The sequence below is a fragment of the Pseudoliparis swirei genome, chromosome 1 (assembly GCF_029220125.1).
Source record: "Pseudoliparis swirei isolate HS2019 ecotype Mariana Trench chromosome 1, NWPU_hadal_v1, whole genome shotgun sequence".
Lineage (NCBI taxonomy): Eukaryota > Metazoa > Chordata > Actinopteri > Perciformes > Liparidae > Pseudoliparis > Pseudoliparis swirei.
In genome coordinates this window covers 14,876,355-14,895,755 of record NC_079388.1, presented here as the reverse complement: position 1 = coordinate 14,895,755, position 19,401 = coordinate 14,876,355, and the positions used below count along the sequence as shown (strand labels likewise).

At 48.9% G+C, this 19,401-nt stretch overlaps 2 protein-coding genes across 2 annotated transcripts in view; both read left to right on the top strand.

Moving 5' to 3' along the window:
• The first annotated feature begins 7,095 nt into the window (after positions 1 to 7,095).
• topaz1 (testis and ovary specific TOPAZ 1) lies at positions 7,096 to 8,028 on the top strand. The gene is made up of 4 exons (XM_056421273.1): positions 7,096 to 7,111; positions 7,173 to 7,379; positions 7,487 to 7,673; positions 7,774 to 8,028. Exons 1-4 carry the CDS (start codon positions 7,096 to 7,098, stop codon positions 7,970 to 7,972), a joined length of 609 nt encoding a protein of 202 aa, XP_056277248.1. The 3' UTR covers positions 7,973 to 8,028.
• Positions 8,029 to 9,824: 1,796 nt separating this feature from the next.
• Positions 9,825 to 19,401, top strand: part of trim71 (tripartite motif containing 71, E3 ubiquitin protein ligase) — a 29,030-nt gene continuing 19,453 nt past the window's right edge. The window contains exon 1 of the mRNA XM_056417368.1: positions 9,825 to 11,629. Within this exon, the coding sequence (XP_056273343.1) occupies positions 10,850 to 11,629 (780 nt within the window). The 5' untranslated portion in view covers positions 9,825 to 10,849. The remainder of the gene's footprint in view (positions 11,630 to 19,401) is intronic.

The following is a 19,401-nucleotide window of genomic DNA, read 5'->3' as shown; positions in this document are numbered from 1 at the left end:
CGGCGAGTTTTCTTCTCCCGCCGTTCAGTTGGAGAAAACCGTCCGTCGGCCGCGAAGTCCGGCCGAACGCCGAGGGCGCTCGAGAGAGAGCGCCGATGTGCTGGCGTCGTCCGGTCGTTTCCTGAAGGGTTGGACAAGTGAAAGCTCTGCAACCTGTTCTGCTTCTCTCTCACTAGGTGAACGTACAAAAAAGGGGGTGGAGTGCAGGGCTGGCATGTGGGACAAGGGTGTTGAGGAGGAGGAGGAGGCGACACATCGCAAACACAAGAGGATGAAGCTCGGGGATCGTGTCAAAGACGTGATTTTGCCCTCCGCTCCAGGTTTCGAAAGCAACGGCTGCAAAGACCCGGCAAGATCGGACTCTAAAGGCAAAGGGAAACCGCGCCGCCTGACGGCCGCCGACGGCCCATCGTGCGCGGAGCGGGCCTGGGCGGGCGGCGACTCGCTCGGCGGTGCCGCGAAAAAAAAACGCGTTTCCAAGAAAGCCCGTCGGGAAATTGAGAACGTCGCAGAATCCGATGCTGCGACGCCACCGGCGGCGAAAGCGTCTCGCGCGAGGGGCGAGACGGACGCCGAGGAACTGGAGTCGTGCACGTGTCAGAGGGTGAGGGCCTATTCCCGAAAAATCAAAATCACGTGCGCTCGCACGTACATGTCCTGGCCCTTCTCCAACATCGGCGTGACCCGTCGAGTGCATGCCGGCACCGCGGGCTCTCCGGAACGGCCTCCGGATCCATCGACCGGGGAGATCGGCGACTCGCCGTCGGCTCGGACTCAGCCGGGCTCATCCAGCGAACGATCGGACGACCAGATGCTCCCGGCGGCGCCTTCGGCCCGCCAGCGCCCTCGTCGTATCGAAGAGAGGCGAGACCAGGACGGAGAAGGCGTTTCAGGAGAGAGAAACGGGAAAAGCCCCGCACACGCAAAGTTTGCATCTCACTTTGAGGAGGCGCCGGCCGATCTTCACTCGGATGCGTCGCCCGCCCTTTCCGTCCCAAGTCGGTGTGGAATAAGTCGCGTCGCATCCTCACGTCGGCGGGTTAACGGATATGGAGCCGACAGCTACGCGTTTAGCACCCCTTCCCCCTCGGCTCTCGGCCTGAGCGACTGCGAAACCGCCGCGAATTCGTCCCCCGTGTCGTCGCCGTTCGGGCGCGACGGTCCGAGCGGCCTCCTGGCCACGCCGTCCTCTCTCCCGCCTTCGTCGTTCCCACCGAGGAGAGTCGGAGGCGTCGAGTCGGCTCGTTCCGCGAGCTCGCCACTAACGTCCTTTGCAGCCACGTCGGCCGGCGACGCTGCAGACGAAGCTTTGTTCCGCTGTGAAGAAGCGCAGAGGACTTCATGGGCTTCATCCTCTGACTCCGATTCATGCGACTTCTCCCTCCTCCTCCCTCAACACGATCACAGATCTGCACCCTCTGACACGAGGCCCTTTAATCATGCAGAGGGACTGTTGCACAGCATCCCCACAGAAAGGGGCGTCCAAAAGGACTCAAATGAGTTTTTGCTGCCTCTAATGCTGTCTCCCGTCACTTCACCACAAGGGCCCCCGGGGACACGCCCCCTGCCCCATAGACCACACTGTTCAGGGAAAGGAGAAGAAGAAGAAGAGGAGGAGGACGAGAAAGAAATGAACAAAGACGCCAGAGAACACCAGGTGTTGCCTGGAAGGGATGTGCAACACATTGACGGTGATCATGAACATGGTAGTGAAGAGCAAGGCGTCTGTGAAAGTTCTCTATGGGAACCTCGGTCCTCTTCTTCAGGCAGTGATGAAGATGATGTGGAACAGGGTAACGCAATATCTGACCAAGTTTTCCCCGACCCTCAAACGGAGTCTCCCCGTACTTCGGGCGCACTGGCCGAACCCTGCTCTTCTCCCAGCAGTGACGAACACGACTTCGGCGCCGAGGGAACGGGTCCGTCTGACACGGCGTGCGGCGACGGGGATGAAACCCGGCCAGAAGCCGCTGCCGATCCTCAGCGAAGCTTTCTGGACGAGTTCACCGCTTACAATCAGGACATCCTGCTCGTGGACGTGGTCCAGGACGATCCGGAGCTGTATGTGAACCCACCCCGGGGGAAACTGTTGGAACTACGCCGAGCCAGGGTCCCCGAGGCCTCCGAAGCCCGACATGTCGGAGCGGTGAAAACGCCGTCGTCGCCGAGGACGGACGGAGCGTCGCTGGCGTTGAGACGGAGGTGGGGCTCTGTAGATTTGATGGCGTCGCCACAGAACGGTTGCGTCGCTTATTGTAAATGAAATCTCTTGTTTGTTTTTCAGTGTGACACAAGCGAGCGGTGATCTCCCCAGTCCTGAGAACACGGGTATGAAGCCGCAACACAACATGCCAAAGAGGAAGGCTTCTTTTTGTGAATATTTCTAATGCTAAAATCTGCCTGCTTGCAATTTCACCACTGATGGTTAATCTTGTGTAAAAACAACGAGTGGAATGAGGTGCATTTCTTTCCAACGATCATCCTCTTATTTCCTTCAGAGGACAGAAGCGGCCGTTCGTGGAGACCTCGTGGAGGGGTCGGCAGTCCTCCCAAAACACAGAGCATCGCATGGCCTGCTGCCGAAATGCAAACCAAAAACCTGGTAACGTCGTGGCTCCGCCCCTTCTTTCAGCGCCTTACCGCAACGGCAAACAGAACGTTGACTCGCTGTTCCTCCCCCAATAAAAGTCCAGGGTGAAAAGAAACTGGGCCGTCGTCATGGATGATGTAGTGGTTCCCAACCTTTTTCTGAAAGACTCCTTTTCTACCATCACATATATTTTATGGACATATATTTTCATATTCAATGCATAGCAATAACGGGACAGAACAACTGATGTAGTGGACAATTAGCAAAGCAAAAACGTTTGTGTAAAAGGAGCTTAGAGGAGTTTTGAGCTGATTATTTCCTGGTTACATCACAGATGACTTGTTTTTTTTCTCTCTGTGGTTTTAATGACATTTTTAATCCAACTGTCTATTATGGATTAAAAAAAACAATTTTACATACTTAATGGAGGGTGGAGCAGAGAGGGGAGGGGGGCTCTGTGACGGACACTATGTCCTTATCCTGTTTATAGTTTAAATGGTAAACCAAACTTTAGAAATGAGAGGTACAGACCAGCTGTTTTCTTTCATAAAATATGTCGTTGCACCTCCTGAAATCAAAAAGGCCTCGCGATCTCAACGGGTTTAGTTACGATAATCCTAACTTCATGTTCAATCTGTTTTGTGTCTTTTTGAACAGGGTCAGCCCGATGTCAACAACAATCATGTGAACGAGGCCCCGGAGAGGTGCAGATGGTCGCGCTCGTCACACGATGAAACGCGTCTTCAACTTTCTTGATCTTTCGTTGTTTTGATGACCCGTGTGTTTGGTACAGGGCCGAGCCCGTCCCGACCGCGACCTCCGCGACCCCTCTCCACAATCACAGCCGGCCGCTCATGGCTGTAAGAAAAGGTATTTGGAAATGTGAACTCCGAATTTTTTCCGGGTCATCAAATTTAATGACCGTCAAGTGTGCCGCTTTAGCTTCTGAACTCTGGCTGCTGTATGTGTGTGTGTGTGTGTGTGTGTGTGTGTGTGTGTGTGTGTGTGTTCCTCTCTACGCAGGGCCTGTGATCACAACCCCAGCAAACATGATGGCGTCCAGGTGCAAGAAGGCAAAAACTGTAAGTTGTTGTGTAAAATATTAATGCATTAAGTTAACGGTCCCTGCCTTCCTGCAAAAAAAAGAAAATCTTAATTTCATAGATTAAAGTCTTGAATTTGAAAGAAAAAATCACAGAAATTGTGAACAACAATTTTAGCCGCTGTCCGAATTTCAGCTTAATTCTCTGTAAATTATTGTGTTAAAATTATTGAGCACAACTAATATCAAAGTACATAGTGCTGCATGGCTGAGTATAGTTCATCTGGTATCATCTCTGTATATTATTTTTCAGTTTGGGAAAGCACAACAACTCTAAACTGATTATTCAGCTTCAGAATGAATTGCGAACAGTCGGGGTGCATTAGAACGATGCTCAGCTTGTTATATTTGAATCTCTCCTGCCACCAACTATATGTTTTTAATTCAACTCGTAATGATATCCACCCTCTCTCTCCTCTGACCCCGTCAGTATTGCAGACTATACTTCAGCGAGTCGCCCTCCTGTTGGTACGAGAACTGTCGCTTCCAGCATGTGCCCATGGCGGGGGACGAGAAGGTACCGCTCGGAGCCGAAGGGATACTTTCGTAGCTTGCCGGCATCGAATTCTTTAAGTAGATGATTAACTTCTGATTGTATAGTTCTGTTTTATATAACCGATGTTCAACGCCTCTAGTGGGGGGTCATTCTTCATACTGACCCCCCCAAAGCTGTAACGCGACACTCAAGTCTGTCACTTCCCTTTTCCTCGTCTTTCAGTTCTGTGTCGATACTTTGATACGCTTCACCAAAAAGTCAACGTGCCTTCCAAAAGCAGGTGAGGAGCTTTTAAAGAGTTTAAACCCTCCTACTCCTGTTTGCCATATTTTATTTTACTTATCAAATAGCTTCTCTATTGACGCGAGTAAAGCCGTCTCCTTTGGTCTCCAGGAGCCGTGTTTACAGGCTACTACCAGAACAACCCACCGGGGGACTACTTCTCCGTGCCGGTGCTCCTGACGCTCCTCTGGGCTCTCCTCAAATCTGGCATGGTGTCCGACATCTTGTCAGTCCTCCGCGTCAGCTTGGCCCACAAGATCGTGGTCAGTGTTGTTGTTTTTTCGCCATTCCGACTGTTCGCAAACATGTCCCACTGCAGTACACCGTGTCGTCCAGTAGAGGGCAGGGCACGAAGCGCTCTTGATGCTGAATGTTATTCCTCCCCTGCTAGCCCAGCGATGAGTTCCTGTTGGCCCTCTTCAACATTGTGAGAGAAAAGGGTCTCATGGATGTTGAACCTGAACTCATGCAGCTCACGTTCAAGGTATCTCGACGCCCACGAGCTCGACTCACCGCAGGGTAGAAGGATCTGTATGTCATGTGTCTGTGGAAGGATTATTCATGCTTAATGTACATATGTATGTTGGCAGATGGCCAGTGCAGGTCTGGTGTCTGGACTGAGTCTGGAACTGCTCGACTCTGTTAAAAACACTCCAGAGTTCCAGCAGCCTGTCGATATGAACTCCCTGGTTTCAGTGTCTAGTAACCACAAGTAAGTGGAACTTCATCTCTTTTGGAGCCTGCACTTTACCCGAGTGCATAAAAAAAAAAAAACAATTTATTTGAAAAGCAGATAGAAGCGTCTACAATCTGTGAAAACGAGAATGATAGTGATCGCTCTGACTGGCAAAGGGTCTCTCTATTCTGAAATGTTTTTTGGGCTCACTGTATCTTTTTTGTATTCGTTGTAAAAGGTTGTCCACCAATGCACCTCTCCCAGAGTACCTGAATTTGTCCCATTCCATCGTAGAAATCGAGGTCAGTCCGCCGGAAGGTTCCTTCTCGCCCAAAGGATGACGTGGTCTTTTGCGTTCCGTCTTTCATTGCCCGGTGTTTTCCGTCCGTCAGCTTTGCACCAAGCAGGAGGACTGGAGGCGGATGGGCACGGTGTTCAGGACCTTCTGCCAGTTCGGCCAACATCCCAACCAGGTGGGGCGGATCGGCGGACAGATCGTCGTCGCGCTGCTGTCCGAGGGCAAAGACAAGCTGTCGCTGCCCTTCGCCGCCTTCGCCGAGACGAGTAAGAGCCGTTACCGAGGGCGGGAAACCAAACGACTGGTTGCTCGTCTCCCGTACCTGATGGTTCTTTGACTGTTCTGATTTTCAGTGTGTGCGAGCGAAGGAGTCAACGGTCTGATCGGGAGTTTTTTAGGCAGAATCGGAGTCTCTCTCATGCTGAGATACCACAAAACACATCAGTGGGACAAGGTAAATAAACTTGTGTTTCTTTTGCTTTCTTTTTTCCTGTCTCTCTCTCACTCTCTCTTAACCACTAATCTGATCCCTCTGATACTTTAGATTTTCGAAGATTAACTTTGTGATAATAGTACATCGTCTTTTAATATGCAGTCTTCTCTCTGTGTGTGTGTGTGTGTGTGTGTGTGTGCAGGGTCGGCGGGTGGTGGAGGTGCTCTCCTTTCTAAAAGTCGACTACTCGACGCTGAAGGGCTTGATTGGGAACGAGGATGGAGCGTCGCGCTGCTACCTGGTCACCGTGGCGACGGAGCTCTTCCTCCTGAGTGGGAGCCTGGAGGGCGCTCTGAACACACTGCGAGGTAACGGCGCCGACCCTGGACTAAATATAAATAGGTTCCTTAATCTGACCCCCGGAGCGCATCATAACGTGACCTGTCCTTCTACGTGGTGAGGTTTGCCTTGCAGTAAAACTATTGAGCTCTTTTAAGAGGATTCTGACTCTGAAATGGAGTTGGGCTGTGATTTTTATTTTATTTTGAGTGACGTAGAAACAACACAACAAACTGTTTCTGTTCTATAAATGACGTTAGGGTGTTTTATTGTGAAAGACGAGAGCTTAAAGGAGGGTATTTGGTCTTGCGTGTGTTTGTCACGGTCAAAAAGATCGTTAATCTTATGTCTTTAATAATAATGCATACAATTTCTATTGCGCTTTTCATAGTACTCAAAGGACGCTTTACAACACATCATTTAAAAAAATCTTTGAACCCGAGGACCATTACGTCACTTTCTGTTACCACGTAATATTCAGTCTGAGAGTTTGTGTGTGTGTGAAGGCCTTTTTGTCCATCATGAACATTACAATGAATCCAGATGTCCCTGCACTGGCGTGCTACAGCCCTGTACTTTGCTTTTGGAGGTCACCTTTTGCCATTTGTTTGTGTCTGTTGATTCAAAAAAAGAAAACAACTGGTTCCTGGGTTCGTGCTCGTGGCCGTGTGAGCCGGCTGATCTGGAGAGTCGGACTCGTGTGTTGTTGCGTCTGGCTGAGAAAACGTCTCTCAGAGACACGCTGGAGGTCCTCTGTAACCTCCCTGGACTCAAGGAGCCCAACGGTGAGATTGCTTTGAATCCAATACGCCATTTTATATGCATTGTACCTGCATGTTCTGAGAAACTTAAGTCACTCATGTTTCTGTGAATTCCCTGATGACGGAAGTCAAACGTGCAGACGGGATTGCTCCTGACGGTTTGTACTTTGTTGTTGTTGTTTTTGTTTCCCTCAGACGGGATCGACGCCTCCTCCAGGCACGGCTCCCTGTTTGACTCTCACCTGCGAGTGTGTGTGGACCGCCAGCTGCTGACCGTGGCGTCGAACGCCGTGGACTTCATGCTCTACAAAAAGCTGCCGGTGGACCACGCTCTGCTGCAGACGCTCCTGAACAAGCTGAGCAAGCAGAACCACTGGGCCCGGGCCCGGGAACTCTTCAGGCGTGAGTACGGCGCTCCGCTGCCCCGCTCGCGTTGAAGAGATCGGCGAAGGCACCTGGATTTGACGTCGAATTAAACGGCTGCACCGTTGTGTGTGTGTGTCCTTCAGACTCTCTGAGTACGGGGTACTACCCGGACGTGTCGGCCCCTCGTGGCTTCATGACGCTGGTCGTCCCCTGTCGGCTGAGGGAGGAGGAGCTGGCGCTCAGCTTGGAGATGTTCATCGCCGCCAATGCAACCGACATCTTCCGCCATTCAGAGGCCTCCGCGGCCCGTCTCAGCATCACCCTCAAAAGGTACCGCAGTGTGTGTGTGTGTGTGTGTGTGTGTTGCGATCCGTTTCGTGCACGATTGTCCTGCTTCCTCTCCTCCTCTTCCTCTTCCTCCTTCTTCCAGGACCCAAAGCTGCGAGAGCGAATACCTCGCCGCCGCCTGCCGCGTCCTCTCCGCCGCTCGCATCCCTCAGCCCAATCTCGACGTTCAATACACGGCGGTCAACTTGTCCCAGGATCAGGTGTTCACGCTCGCCGTTCCCTCGGCCCGCCTCTGGCTCCACCAGAATCACCTGTGGGTCAATGAGGTGTGGGCGCACTGATCCCCTGGAAGTACGTGCCTTTACTTTCTCTAGAAACTGCTCATGTTCCAGAGACGTATGTTTACTCTGGGGAGGATGAGGGTGGACGAAAACAACAACTAATAAAATCAACACGTGCATTTCATATTTCAATTCAGCCTTTGACCAGGAAGCAAAGCATCACAACCAAAGACTGACGTCAGAACTTTTTACAGTGTTTATTTTATTTATACAAGAATAATAAATTCTTTTTGTCTTGTTTTTGTTAGTCATTGTTTACTGAAGAGTTCTTTTAGCTAATCGATTAATGTCACTCACTAATGCGTGATTTACTATTTGAAAGAAAATAAGTGTTCGTTAAAATCGTGGTCATAATTTCGTACGGTTGTTGTTGCGAGTATTAGTTAATCACAATGTAATTACATCCGAGTGTATATGTGTAATGGTGTCAAGTCCTTGACAGGATTATGTTGCTGTATTATCTTACCGATTGTCAAAAAACTAAATTGTTGCTTGTTCAAGAGCTGTGATTTAAATTTTCTTTGTGACGTTTTTATAAAAAAAAGACATTGTTCTGCTCCCAAAGAAGTTTGACTCGTTTCTTCTTATAAAATAGAAATGTAAAAGCTTTGGTAGGTTCTATTAAAGTCTGGCGTCAGCGGCCACTCTAACTTCTCACCTGTTGGTTTCCTATGTCTTCACAGCGTGTTGTGGCTGGGAGGTTACAGCGCAGCCCAGCCACCAGGGGGCAGTACTGCTCTGCAGGAGGTCAACACGATGGATTATTTAATGTTGAGAATAAAAGAGGTGGCTGAAACTGACGAAAAGGGAGAGAAAGGAGATGTTATTTCAATCTGGACCGCTTTGTAGTCCCAATGCATGCTGGCCGCTACATTTAGAGTTATAATTTATACCGGGAAAGTTTTAGCTTAGAAACCCATAACCCGACTTTATATTATCTCGGGGGTTGTTCACTTAAATGAGCATTTAAGAGAAAGAAAACAACACATCACTCGACACTTTCTCATCTTAAATTAAGCAAAAAAGCATTCAACATTCATATCTATAATACTGTGTGATTATGTATTATAGTTGTTTCCATCTTGTTGATGTCTCTTGTTTCCACTCTGCTGCTGTGGGACTAATAAAGGATTCTCTTATTTTATCTTACTTTTACACGACTTCTGCTGCTACCTTCTACTTTACGAGGTTTTTGAGGTGAGTCCTCCCAGTTTTACGGCCCTCTCTTGTTTTTCCTGCTCGCACCTGTTTGTTCCAGAAGGTGGGAGGAAGAGAAAGACAGCAGATCAATATAGATATAGTTATATCTATATATATGTTTATATATACATATATATATATAACCCTCCAGATCTAAATGTGGAGCAATCTAAGTTTACATCTCAGAGGAGATTTTAAAGCCCTCTGAGGCAAATTTGGGATTTTGGGGCTATACAAAAATAAATGTCATTGAATGTTTTACAAGATAATAATCAAGGTGGTAATAATCATGTTTATTTAACAATGTTGGTTTTGTAAATATAACTTTAGCACTTACAGAAAGCTCAACATCCCAAAGCCTAATAGTTAGTTCCTATTGTAAAGCTACTTGTTTAAGCTGGGGGCTGATCTGCGCCGACGCCAGTGAGCTCGCACGCGCAGCTGACCGCCACGCCCCCTTTTCGCGATCGGGAGCGAGCCTTCAACCGCTCCCCCCGCCCCCCTCCCCTCTCTCTCCTCCCTTGTGCGGAAGTGGGTCCATTTTTTCTCTCCTCAGTTGGATAAGAGCGGCTCGAGGAGCTGCAGCACGAGAGCGACACGCAGCCACCCCCCCCCCCGAGAGCGCACGCCTTATGTTTACGTTACCGTTGATTCGCCCCGGGAGTAAACAGCGGCGACGACGACAACGACGTAAAAAAGGAGGGCACGCGCTTCAGGTCCAGTTGGGTGGTTCTGGACTGCACCGGGTTTTTCTTCCTCCTCCCGGACCCGTTTTTTCGCGCTGCCAGAAGGGGAAGGGAAAAAAACCCTGCGCATTCCTCCACGCAGAGAGCCACAGAGAGGGGGGACCGACGCCGACTCAACGGGGGAACGGAGCGCTGTGACGCGGCCTCTTTCGCAAGGTCGGACCGCTGAATTCAACCCCACGGAGGATCTCGATAGACGTGCCGCCGGAGACACTCCCTCCGCCGGCCCGTGTTGTATGCGTGACGACCCGAGGCTCGCGATGGGATCGCTTTGATGAATAATTCACGGTCTCGCGGTCCGAGGCTCGCCAACCGGCTCACCGACCGACCGTTGGCTGCGCCCGACGCCGCCTGAATGGACCCCGATGGTGGACTAGAGAGCGGAGCCACACGGGCCTGAATTAAAAAGAGAAGGAGAGAGAAAGAAAAGGAAGAAGAAAACGAATTATTTAGAGGCTGTTTTGAAGTCATGTTGCCGAGTCGGTGGGGGAGGAGAGACGGAGCCCCGAGTACTTCGATCCAGTGTCACTCCAGTTTCGGGTTTATTTTACGAGCCTGAACGGAGCACCATCGGACACTTTTTTTTGTTTTGCCCACCGTGATCTGGTCTTATTCGAAAAAGTGACGTGGATACCTCTCTCACACACACACACACACGCACACGCCTTACAGCAACTGAATTGATATGCTTGAGTATTTTTTTTATTTGTTAGTGACTCCCAGAAATACCCTTTTTGAAGAACTGCCTACCTCGCCTGGTCAGAGTTGTATAACACACAGTTTTCACTGTTGACGTGACTTTAATACCTCATGAATCTACCTCAAATCCAACTTTATTTTCTACGCGACTCAACGGGCCGATGCGTGCCCCAATAGATACCTCGACCACATCGCTGCGCCCGCTGTAAGCCGAGCCTGTGTGACGGTGCAGATGGCTTCCTTCCCGGACTCGGACCTGCAGACCTGCCCGCTCTGCAAGGAGCTGTGCGGCTCCTCCGCTCCCATTTCCTCCAGCTCCTCTACCTCGTCGTCTTCCTCGCACACCTCCTCCTCCTCCAGCCAGACCACCAGGAGGCTCCACGTCCTGCCCTGCCTCCACGCCTTCTGCAGGCAGTGCCTCGAGGGCCAGCGCAGCCCCGGGGACCCGCTGAAGCTGCGGTGCCCCACCTGCGACCAGAAGGTGTGCATCTCCGAGGCCGGAGTGGAGTCCCTGCCTTCCTCCAACTTCCTCTTCAGCAACCTGCTGGACGTGGTGGTGAGCTCCGAGGAGCAGATCCAGAACAAGAATGGCCACCATCACCACAACAACCATCACAACCACCACCAGCAGCAACACCTCCACCACCGGGGGGGCTTAGGCGGAGGCTCCTCTGGCTTCCATCACCCTCACGGGGGCCTCCTGCATCCCGGCCACCTGGGAGAGCCCCAGTGCAGCTCCTGCGATGAGGAGAACCCGGCCACCTCCCACTGCCTGGACTGCCAGGAGTACCTGTGTGACAACTGCGTGCGGGCCCACCAGAGGGTGCGGCTGACCAAGGACCACTTCATCGAGCGCCTGGGGGAGAACCTCCACCTGGGCCGGGTCAACGTCAACAGCAACCCGGGTCAGCCGGGGGTCTCGGTGTCCCTCGCCCAGTCCCTGCAGAACAACTTCGCCCTGCTGTCCCTGTTCCAGGACCAAATGAGCTTCTGCCAACACCATGACAACGAGGTGAGTGGGAGCGGGAATCGAACGTGCGGCCCCCGGGAACCCAGAGGAAGCTCCCTCCAGATATGGGCCAGCACCTTTTTAGTAGAAGGGGATGGGGACGTATTTGAGTGTCGCACAGAAATTCTCAGTATTATTTGTTCTCATTTACAGGGTTACTTGACACACACACACACACAAACTTATGTGTGTAGTATAGAACCATACTGGGGGCCATATGGCCTTAGGTTCAAAGGGAGCTGAGTGGCTCTTCACCTAGTTCCCCGGAGACAAACTGGCACGTGTGCTGAGCTGGATTTACACAAACACACACACACACACACACACACACAGAGACCCTACGTGCACACACACACACACACACACACACACTCATAAGCATAGACACATGCAGAGTCTGGTTAATCTGTACCACACCATCCATTCGGGGCAGAGAGAGGCCCCCAGTTGTAACTGCCCACATGTTTCTCCGACTGTTGGAAGTCCTGTCCGTGGACATATTATGGAGATCGAGGTTCTCTCTGATAATGAGAAAGTCAAGTTGGAACTCGGGACCAAAAAGGCTGCTTTTTTTTCTCTGCTCTTTTTTTTGTGTGGCACCATGTGATCGGGGCACGGTAAACTACAAAGGCCTGTGAAACAGGAAACCGGCTTTTTCGCGACTTCAGTCATATGGCCAGGAAGAATAACAAATAGCATCGGTAGGCGGTCTCGGGAGATATCGGCTCGTACCGCTTCTGGTTTTCTGTTGAGGGTCTCGAGGAAGTTTCTCCCCGCTGCCGGAGAACCCACCTCCACGAGCGTCGGCGTCGCATCGTTTAACCGAAATAGATCACGCGGTGCGTAAACGGGCGCACTGAGGATTCAATTAATCGAATCATGTCTCGCAAAGAGTTAAACCATCTTAACCTTCTCGCGTGACTTGACCTTTTTGAATTAACGGCATTCACGCGCCTTCCTGCTTGTCCCACAACAAAACACTTGATATCATTATTAATATTAGCTAAACCGTGACTATATGGAAAATGTCCTCCGTTGCGTGACCTGCTATCTCTACGATATCAGTCCGATAAGTCGGGTTCTGAGTCTCTTGGCCTTCGTTTAAATATGCTGAATGCAAACGCAGTTTTCAAACCATTTAAAGGCCCGGTCACGAGAGCCCAGTTCACATTTCCAATTAACTTTCTGCCCCCCCCCCCTCTCCCTTCCCATTGCCAGTAAATGGGTGAGCACAGTTTTCCAGTCAGGGCTTCACTCCCCAGTCGTGCCTCACTCACTGGGGGAGGGAGTCACACAGGAGAAGGCGAGTCTTTCTTTACCTACCGGACCACCGAGCAAGCGGCAGTCATTGTCAGCCGACTCCACATCCGTCACGCAATGAAACGGTTCCTCGTCTCCTTCCGTCGCTCCGTTTTCAAACTTCTCTCGTTCGCCGCTTTATTTCCCGCCTTCCGTCAAAATCCGGCTTTTCTTCTCCCGTTCAGATCGACTCGAGTCTCAGTTTGCGTTGGAGCCGGTTTGCTCTCGCCCGACTTCCTTTATTCTTTCCTCCGACTCTCGGAAACGGATCATCCGTCAATCGCGCCGCACCCACTTGGGAGCCAAGGTTTTTTGTTTTTTTTGCTTCTCTCGTGAAACAACAGAGGGCAACATTATGACTTCACGAGAGGGGAAGAAACACACACTCTAATTCCCCGTATTCAAACAATATTGCGTTTCCTCCCCCTCCTATGAAGGCCATCTTTTCATTCCGCCTTTTTTTGATGGACGCTCTCGAGAACGGCGACCAACACGTTGTGATTTTGATAACGCGTTCCAGTCGAAGGCCCAGACCAACTGTCAGAGCCTCAAAGCTCCCATTTTCTCAAACTCTAAAAAAAACCCACCTACGATCAAACCAAAAGGGCTCAATGAGCGATCCGATGTCGCGTTATCGCACAGGTACTCGGTATCGGCCGCTACGCAAGTTCAGGTATCGGCTTCCATCTCACGACTGGAACATCTCGCACTGAGTGTTAAAATCAAAGTCTTCGACTATTCTGAACGCCGTTTTCGATTAAAGCTCCAAACCAGATATTTCTGTCGTCTAGTTTTACGGATTGTGATCGCTGGAGACGACACCTGGGGCCTCTTCTGATACAGGAAGTAGTTTCTTCCGTGCCTCAAACGTTGTTTCTCTTCGACCGTTACAGTGCCTTTCGTCCCATTTTAAAAGAAAATCCGTTTACCAGTCTCGTTTAAAAGCCGTCGGTTCCCTGTTGCTTTTGGTCTCTGGACGTGTCGTTTTCTGACAAACCCAGAACCAACACACACACACACACACACACAACCGTAAAAAAATGTTTAATTCAACGACCGACCCGCTCTTTACGAGGTCTTTTATCGGTCAGATGACCAGTTAGTGTCCGACGCCGCTGAAGCTAATGACATCCGACCGCTGACACCTAAGCGGTACAGCTGTGGCGTTGTGTCAGTGATATTTTACTTAAAGGGTTGTGTTAATCTAGGTGTGTGTGTGTGTGTCGAAATGGAAAATCGGATTACCTCAAATTGGATTACCTCTGCTCGCTGTGATGTCAGCCCTCCCATGTACGAATACATACGCGGCTCAATCTGCGCGGTCTGCCAATGACATGATAATCCCACATAATCCATCCGCGCTTCGGATGAAATGTGGGGTCGCCATGGCTACGCGCCTGGCTGTGCACGTGCGTAGGCTTCTCTGCCACACACACACACAAAAGAAAGACAGCGAGTCTTTTGACAAAGTGGGGTGTGGTCTGAAGCGGACAGAGTGGGCACAAAGTGGTTGCCGGGCAATGAGCACCCACAATGCATCGTGTTTTATTAAGAATGAGGTGAAGTTGAACTAATCACTTTGACAGCCTGCCGCTGCTCGCGGATTCTCCTCCGTGGTCGTTTTTTTTGGTCCAGCGTTGAAGACTTCTGGATGCTCTCACCCCCACACACACACACACACTCAAAATTCAACTTTTTGCTACGCAAGTTGTTTTTTTCCGCTCTTCTGTCTCGCGGAAGACAAACGTGGAGCACACACACACACACACACAGAAAAGGCTTGGCTATGTGAATGCCAGCTTTACTCCCCCTCTCTCTCCCGAGCTGAGAATGTTTGTAAGGAAACCTAACCCAACGCCGAAGCTGATACAAGGCCAGAGGAATTCCTGTAATTTGAGTTTATACCTCCTGGGTTCTCGTTTCCCCTTCTCTCTCTCTCTCTGGGTATTTCCTCTGTCGACTCCTGCCTTTCTCACCAACGCGCTCCGCCCGCCCTTTGTCGCAGACAATGGCCATTGTCGATGCAGAGGGTCTCCTCCAGCTGCCGGCCGCCTCGTCATCACGTCTCACCGCTCCTGGAAGTCTCCGCGTGAACGCAGCGAGCGGCGGCGGCGCTTTCCTTTTTCTCAGAGCATCTCCCATCTGTAGGTCATTATCCTCCGAAGATGATTTTAGTGTGTGTGTGCGCGTCTTTCCACACAGCTAATAGAGTTGGATTATATAAAGTTGTACTTCGAGGGTTTTAATGCGCAACATGTGCCCTGTAATTAGAGCGCGTTCCCTGTTTCCTGTGTGTTGTGTATGTGTTTAATGTAGGCTAAGGGGGGAGTGTGTGTGTGTGTGTGTGTCCTGGCTTTGATGTCCATTTGAGGACTTTGGGCCATATAAATTTAATGGATAGAAGGGGAGGCATTTATCACGTTCCCTTCGACAACAGGATTTAAAGCCCATTCAGGAGCTGCAACCCGCTACTTCCTCCTCAGTGGTCGGCTACAAATGGGCTTTTAATTGGCCGTTGTTTGACCTCGCTCAACGGGATTGCGCAGTTAACACGTTTGACGTTAAAACTTTCGACCCTCTTTGGGGGACATTGCACAGCTTCCAGCCACATTGTGTCCACTTTTTTTTAATTGTTTAACCCTCCTGTTACCTTCAAATGTACTAACATCTTTTACCCTCGGGGTCAAGTTGACCCCAGCAATTAAAACCTCCAGAAAATGACCCCAAAGGTTTTAATGTTAATACGCCCGTTTGCTGTAGTTAAAGAAGCCGATAAGTTTGCGCCGCTTTTTTCTCATCAAATTGGACCAGCGGGACCGCAGCGCCCGGTTGGTTTAGTTAATTACACGCGAGGCCGCCAACGAGAGGCTGTGAGACCCGAGCGCTTAGTCGGGGCGGGCGCCGGCAGGAGGATCGCGGCGTCGTCGTGCAGAAGAGCGGTCGAGCGTGGCTTCGGTGCGACGCGCCGTGCCGTCGGCACTCGAGTGAGAGCGAGCGTGAAGGACGCTAGCCTCGTCGGCTTTTATTTGTTTTCTTCCCCCTGACTGTCAGTCGACCTCGGTTAGCCAATCATTAACCGTTAACCAACAAGATTAGGGCCACTCCCTCGCGTGCATGGAGGGCCGTGGTTGAAGTAGCTAATAAGCCGCCCTGCTACAACGATAACCCCCCAATGGGTTGTGTGTGTGTTTGTGTCACCACCAGCTGATGTAAACTAAACACGGAGCCAGAACACCACCCAGATGGAGGATAACATGTTCTAGAAACCAGTGTTTTGATGAGCTGCAACCAAAACTGACCTCGGCCCCTCCCCCTACTAATGTTTTTCTTGTTGACGTCCTGAAAACCTAGACGCGTGTCCGTTCAGCCGCCTGTTCATTTAAAGATCCACAGCGGATCGTTACGCGACTCTTTCCACGTAATTTTAGACGCCGCAGGAATTTGCTCGCGTTGACGTTTCCGCTTCCTTGTAACCGGGCCGCTTCCTGCAAGAGGTCACGCTCTTTAGGCGGCACGGTCGGTACGCCGTGTGTGTGTGTTGCAAACAAAACGTCTTTTTAAAATCCAGTTTTTGGACTAAACTGTTTTGTTGACATAACTTGGCAGTCAAGACCACATTGGGAGTGTGGTGGGGGGGGGGGGGGGGTATGCTCACTCATGTCTCAGTAACCAAGAATAGCTGACTGTATACAGGTGCACATTTTTGGCATCTCAGCTGTTTCGCACCCCCCCCCCCCCCCCTGCATTTCTCCCTTTTTCCTCCCCTCGTTCTCTCCCGTTGTCTCCCCCATATCTCTCCTACCCGTTCACATCCTTTTCGCTCTTATTTTTTTGTTTTCCCCTTTTTTTGTTTTACTCCTCGTCTGAAGCACACAATACAGTCACACACTCGCCAGCTGACTGGTTTGTTTTCGCTCCGGGGCCGTCCAATCGGATCGCCGGCTTGATGAAATTGCACGTATTTAAGTGAGTGGGGATAAAACTGCTGGATAAAAATACGTAGGTCTGATAACCTTTATTTTAAACGTGAATCTATCAGTTTGTCCGTTTCTCAATGGGGAAACACCTTTTTTATTGGATGTTTGTCTAATACTCACAACACACTGGCTCCGTCAACAGCTTCAGGAAAGCCTCCCTTTTGGTGTTTGTGTTCGTTTGTTTTCCCACCTGTTCAATAGTAAAACTCAGAGCACACAGAACTACGGCTTTAAGGATTATGAAAACAGTTTACGGTCAACACTGTTAATCCCCATGCTGCAAATCCTAAAATGTAACCGGTTGGTGACTGTTTTGAACTTTAGATGACATAGTTTTCTTTTGAAGAGATGTTTTAATAGATGCACCGCCCCTCCCAGTTGGTTTGAACTGGTGGCTGTTTTGTTTCTCTGGGTTAAGATAGTATTGTTTTTAACAGTTCATCATCGGATCAAATCCACACTAAACTTTACTGCTCACTGCTGCTGGGAAATCCCAGAGGAAACTGTCTGCTCAAAGAAAAGAAAAGAAAGAAAAAGAAAGCTCACACCGTTCCTGCGTACTGTTTAAAAATTAAAAATAAATGCCTCTGCAGTTAATATAATAATGAATGTGAAATTCATCAGTCATCCACTGCTATTAACCCTGATAATATATTACTTTCAGTAATTCATTTTCAGTTGAACATTTGCAAAACATTCTATTATATTTTCATATATATAAATAAATAAGAAAATCTATATAATAATATAGTTTTTAACAGTTTATATATATTTTTAAAATGTTATATATATATAGACATAATAAGAAAAAGATATATGTATATATATACACTCAAAAATCTCTTATATATATAGATATACATATCTATAATAATGTTTTTATATACATTTTAATTAAATATATTTATTTTTATTATTGATATATACACATATATATATATACACTACCGTTCAAAAGTTTGGGGTCACTTAGAAATGTCTATTTTTCAAAGAAAAGCACCGTTTCTTCCATAAAGATAACATTAATCAAAACTACACACTATACATTGTTAATGTGGTAAATGACTATTCTAGGTGGAAACGTCTGGTTTCTAATGAAATATCTCCAGAGGTGTATAGAGGCCCTTTTCCATCAACAATCACTCCAGTGTTCTAATGGTACATTGTGTTTGCTAATCGCCTTAGAAGACTAATGTCTGATTAGAAAACCCTTGTGCAATTATGTTAGCACAGCTGAAAACAGTTATGCTGGTGATATAAGCTATACAACTGGCCTTCCTTTGAGCTTGAAGAACAAAATTAATACTTCAAATATTAATCATTATTTCTAACCTTGTCAATGTCTTGACTATATTTTCTATTCAATTTTCAATTCATTTGATAAATAAAAGTGAGTTTTCATGGAAGACACGAAATTGTCTGGATGACCCCAAACTTTTGAACGGTAGTGTGTGTATATATAAGTATTTTTTTATATATAATTAATAAAAATACATGTCTGTGGAATTTACCACTTGCATACATGACCATTGCAGATGGTCCTGCAGATACATTTATATATTTTGAGCTGGTCTTGCAGATATATATATATATTTTGCAGATGGTCTGGAGCATCTTGCTGTCGGTGCTCTCTCAGTCTCCAGAGCAGCGCTGGTGTTTTCTGGTGTTTTCTGGTGTGACATTACACGGCCCGTGTCCCTTCCCCCCACTCTGCACGCGCTGCATGGAGGGATTTTACTGGTTAGTGGAGCTCGTGCCCTCTCCCCCAGTTCCCAGTGCCTACCGGGGTGGGAGCAAAAAGGGAGGGGGGGGGGGGTCAACAGACTCACAGCCATCATGCATTTATTCTATTGCCGTTTTCCTCCTCCGATTAGAATGCAAGTGTTCATTATGTTACTGAGTGAGTGCGAGTGTGTCTTTCTCGGTCTCTGCTACTTTAGTTTAAAATTACCCGCGAAATAATTGTACCAGAGTGGCACTTCCCATTAATTATGAACCATTAAACTTCTCAAATCACTGGAATTACTAATCCAGGACTGGTTTTTATCGGAAACTAGCAGCATAAGTCGATATTGCGATCTTTGGCAAAGTATTTTAATTATTGATTTTGATTTGTCATTTAACAAAAGAAATCGGACCAACACTCCAAAAACCCAAACATGTCAAACATGCGATGAAATAAAACGAAGCAAATGGATGATCAAAATGTTTGATCTCTGTTCTAATTGACTCGTGGTTTACACGCGACGTCACAGCGCGTACATATTTACTCTGGAGACGTCGCTTCGGTTTATGACTAAACATTTTCACGCAAGCGCAACCCTAAATTCATAACGGAGAAGTGTCATGGACGGACAGAGAGAGAATTGGAAGCATCCGGTGCACTAATGAAATGCAATAACTCACTTCCCACAGCGTGGCTGCGAGGAGCTTTTATAGCCGATGATGACATGTTTGTTCCCCCCCCCCCTCCCCTCCAGGCCCTTCTCTGTGGAATTT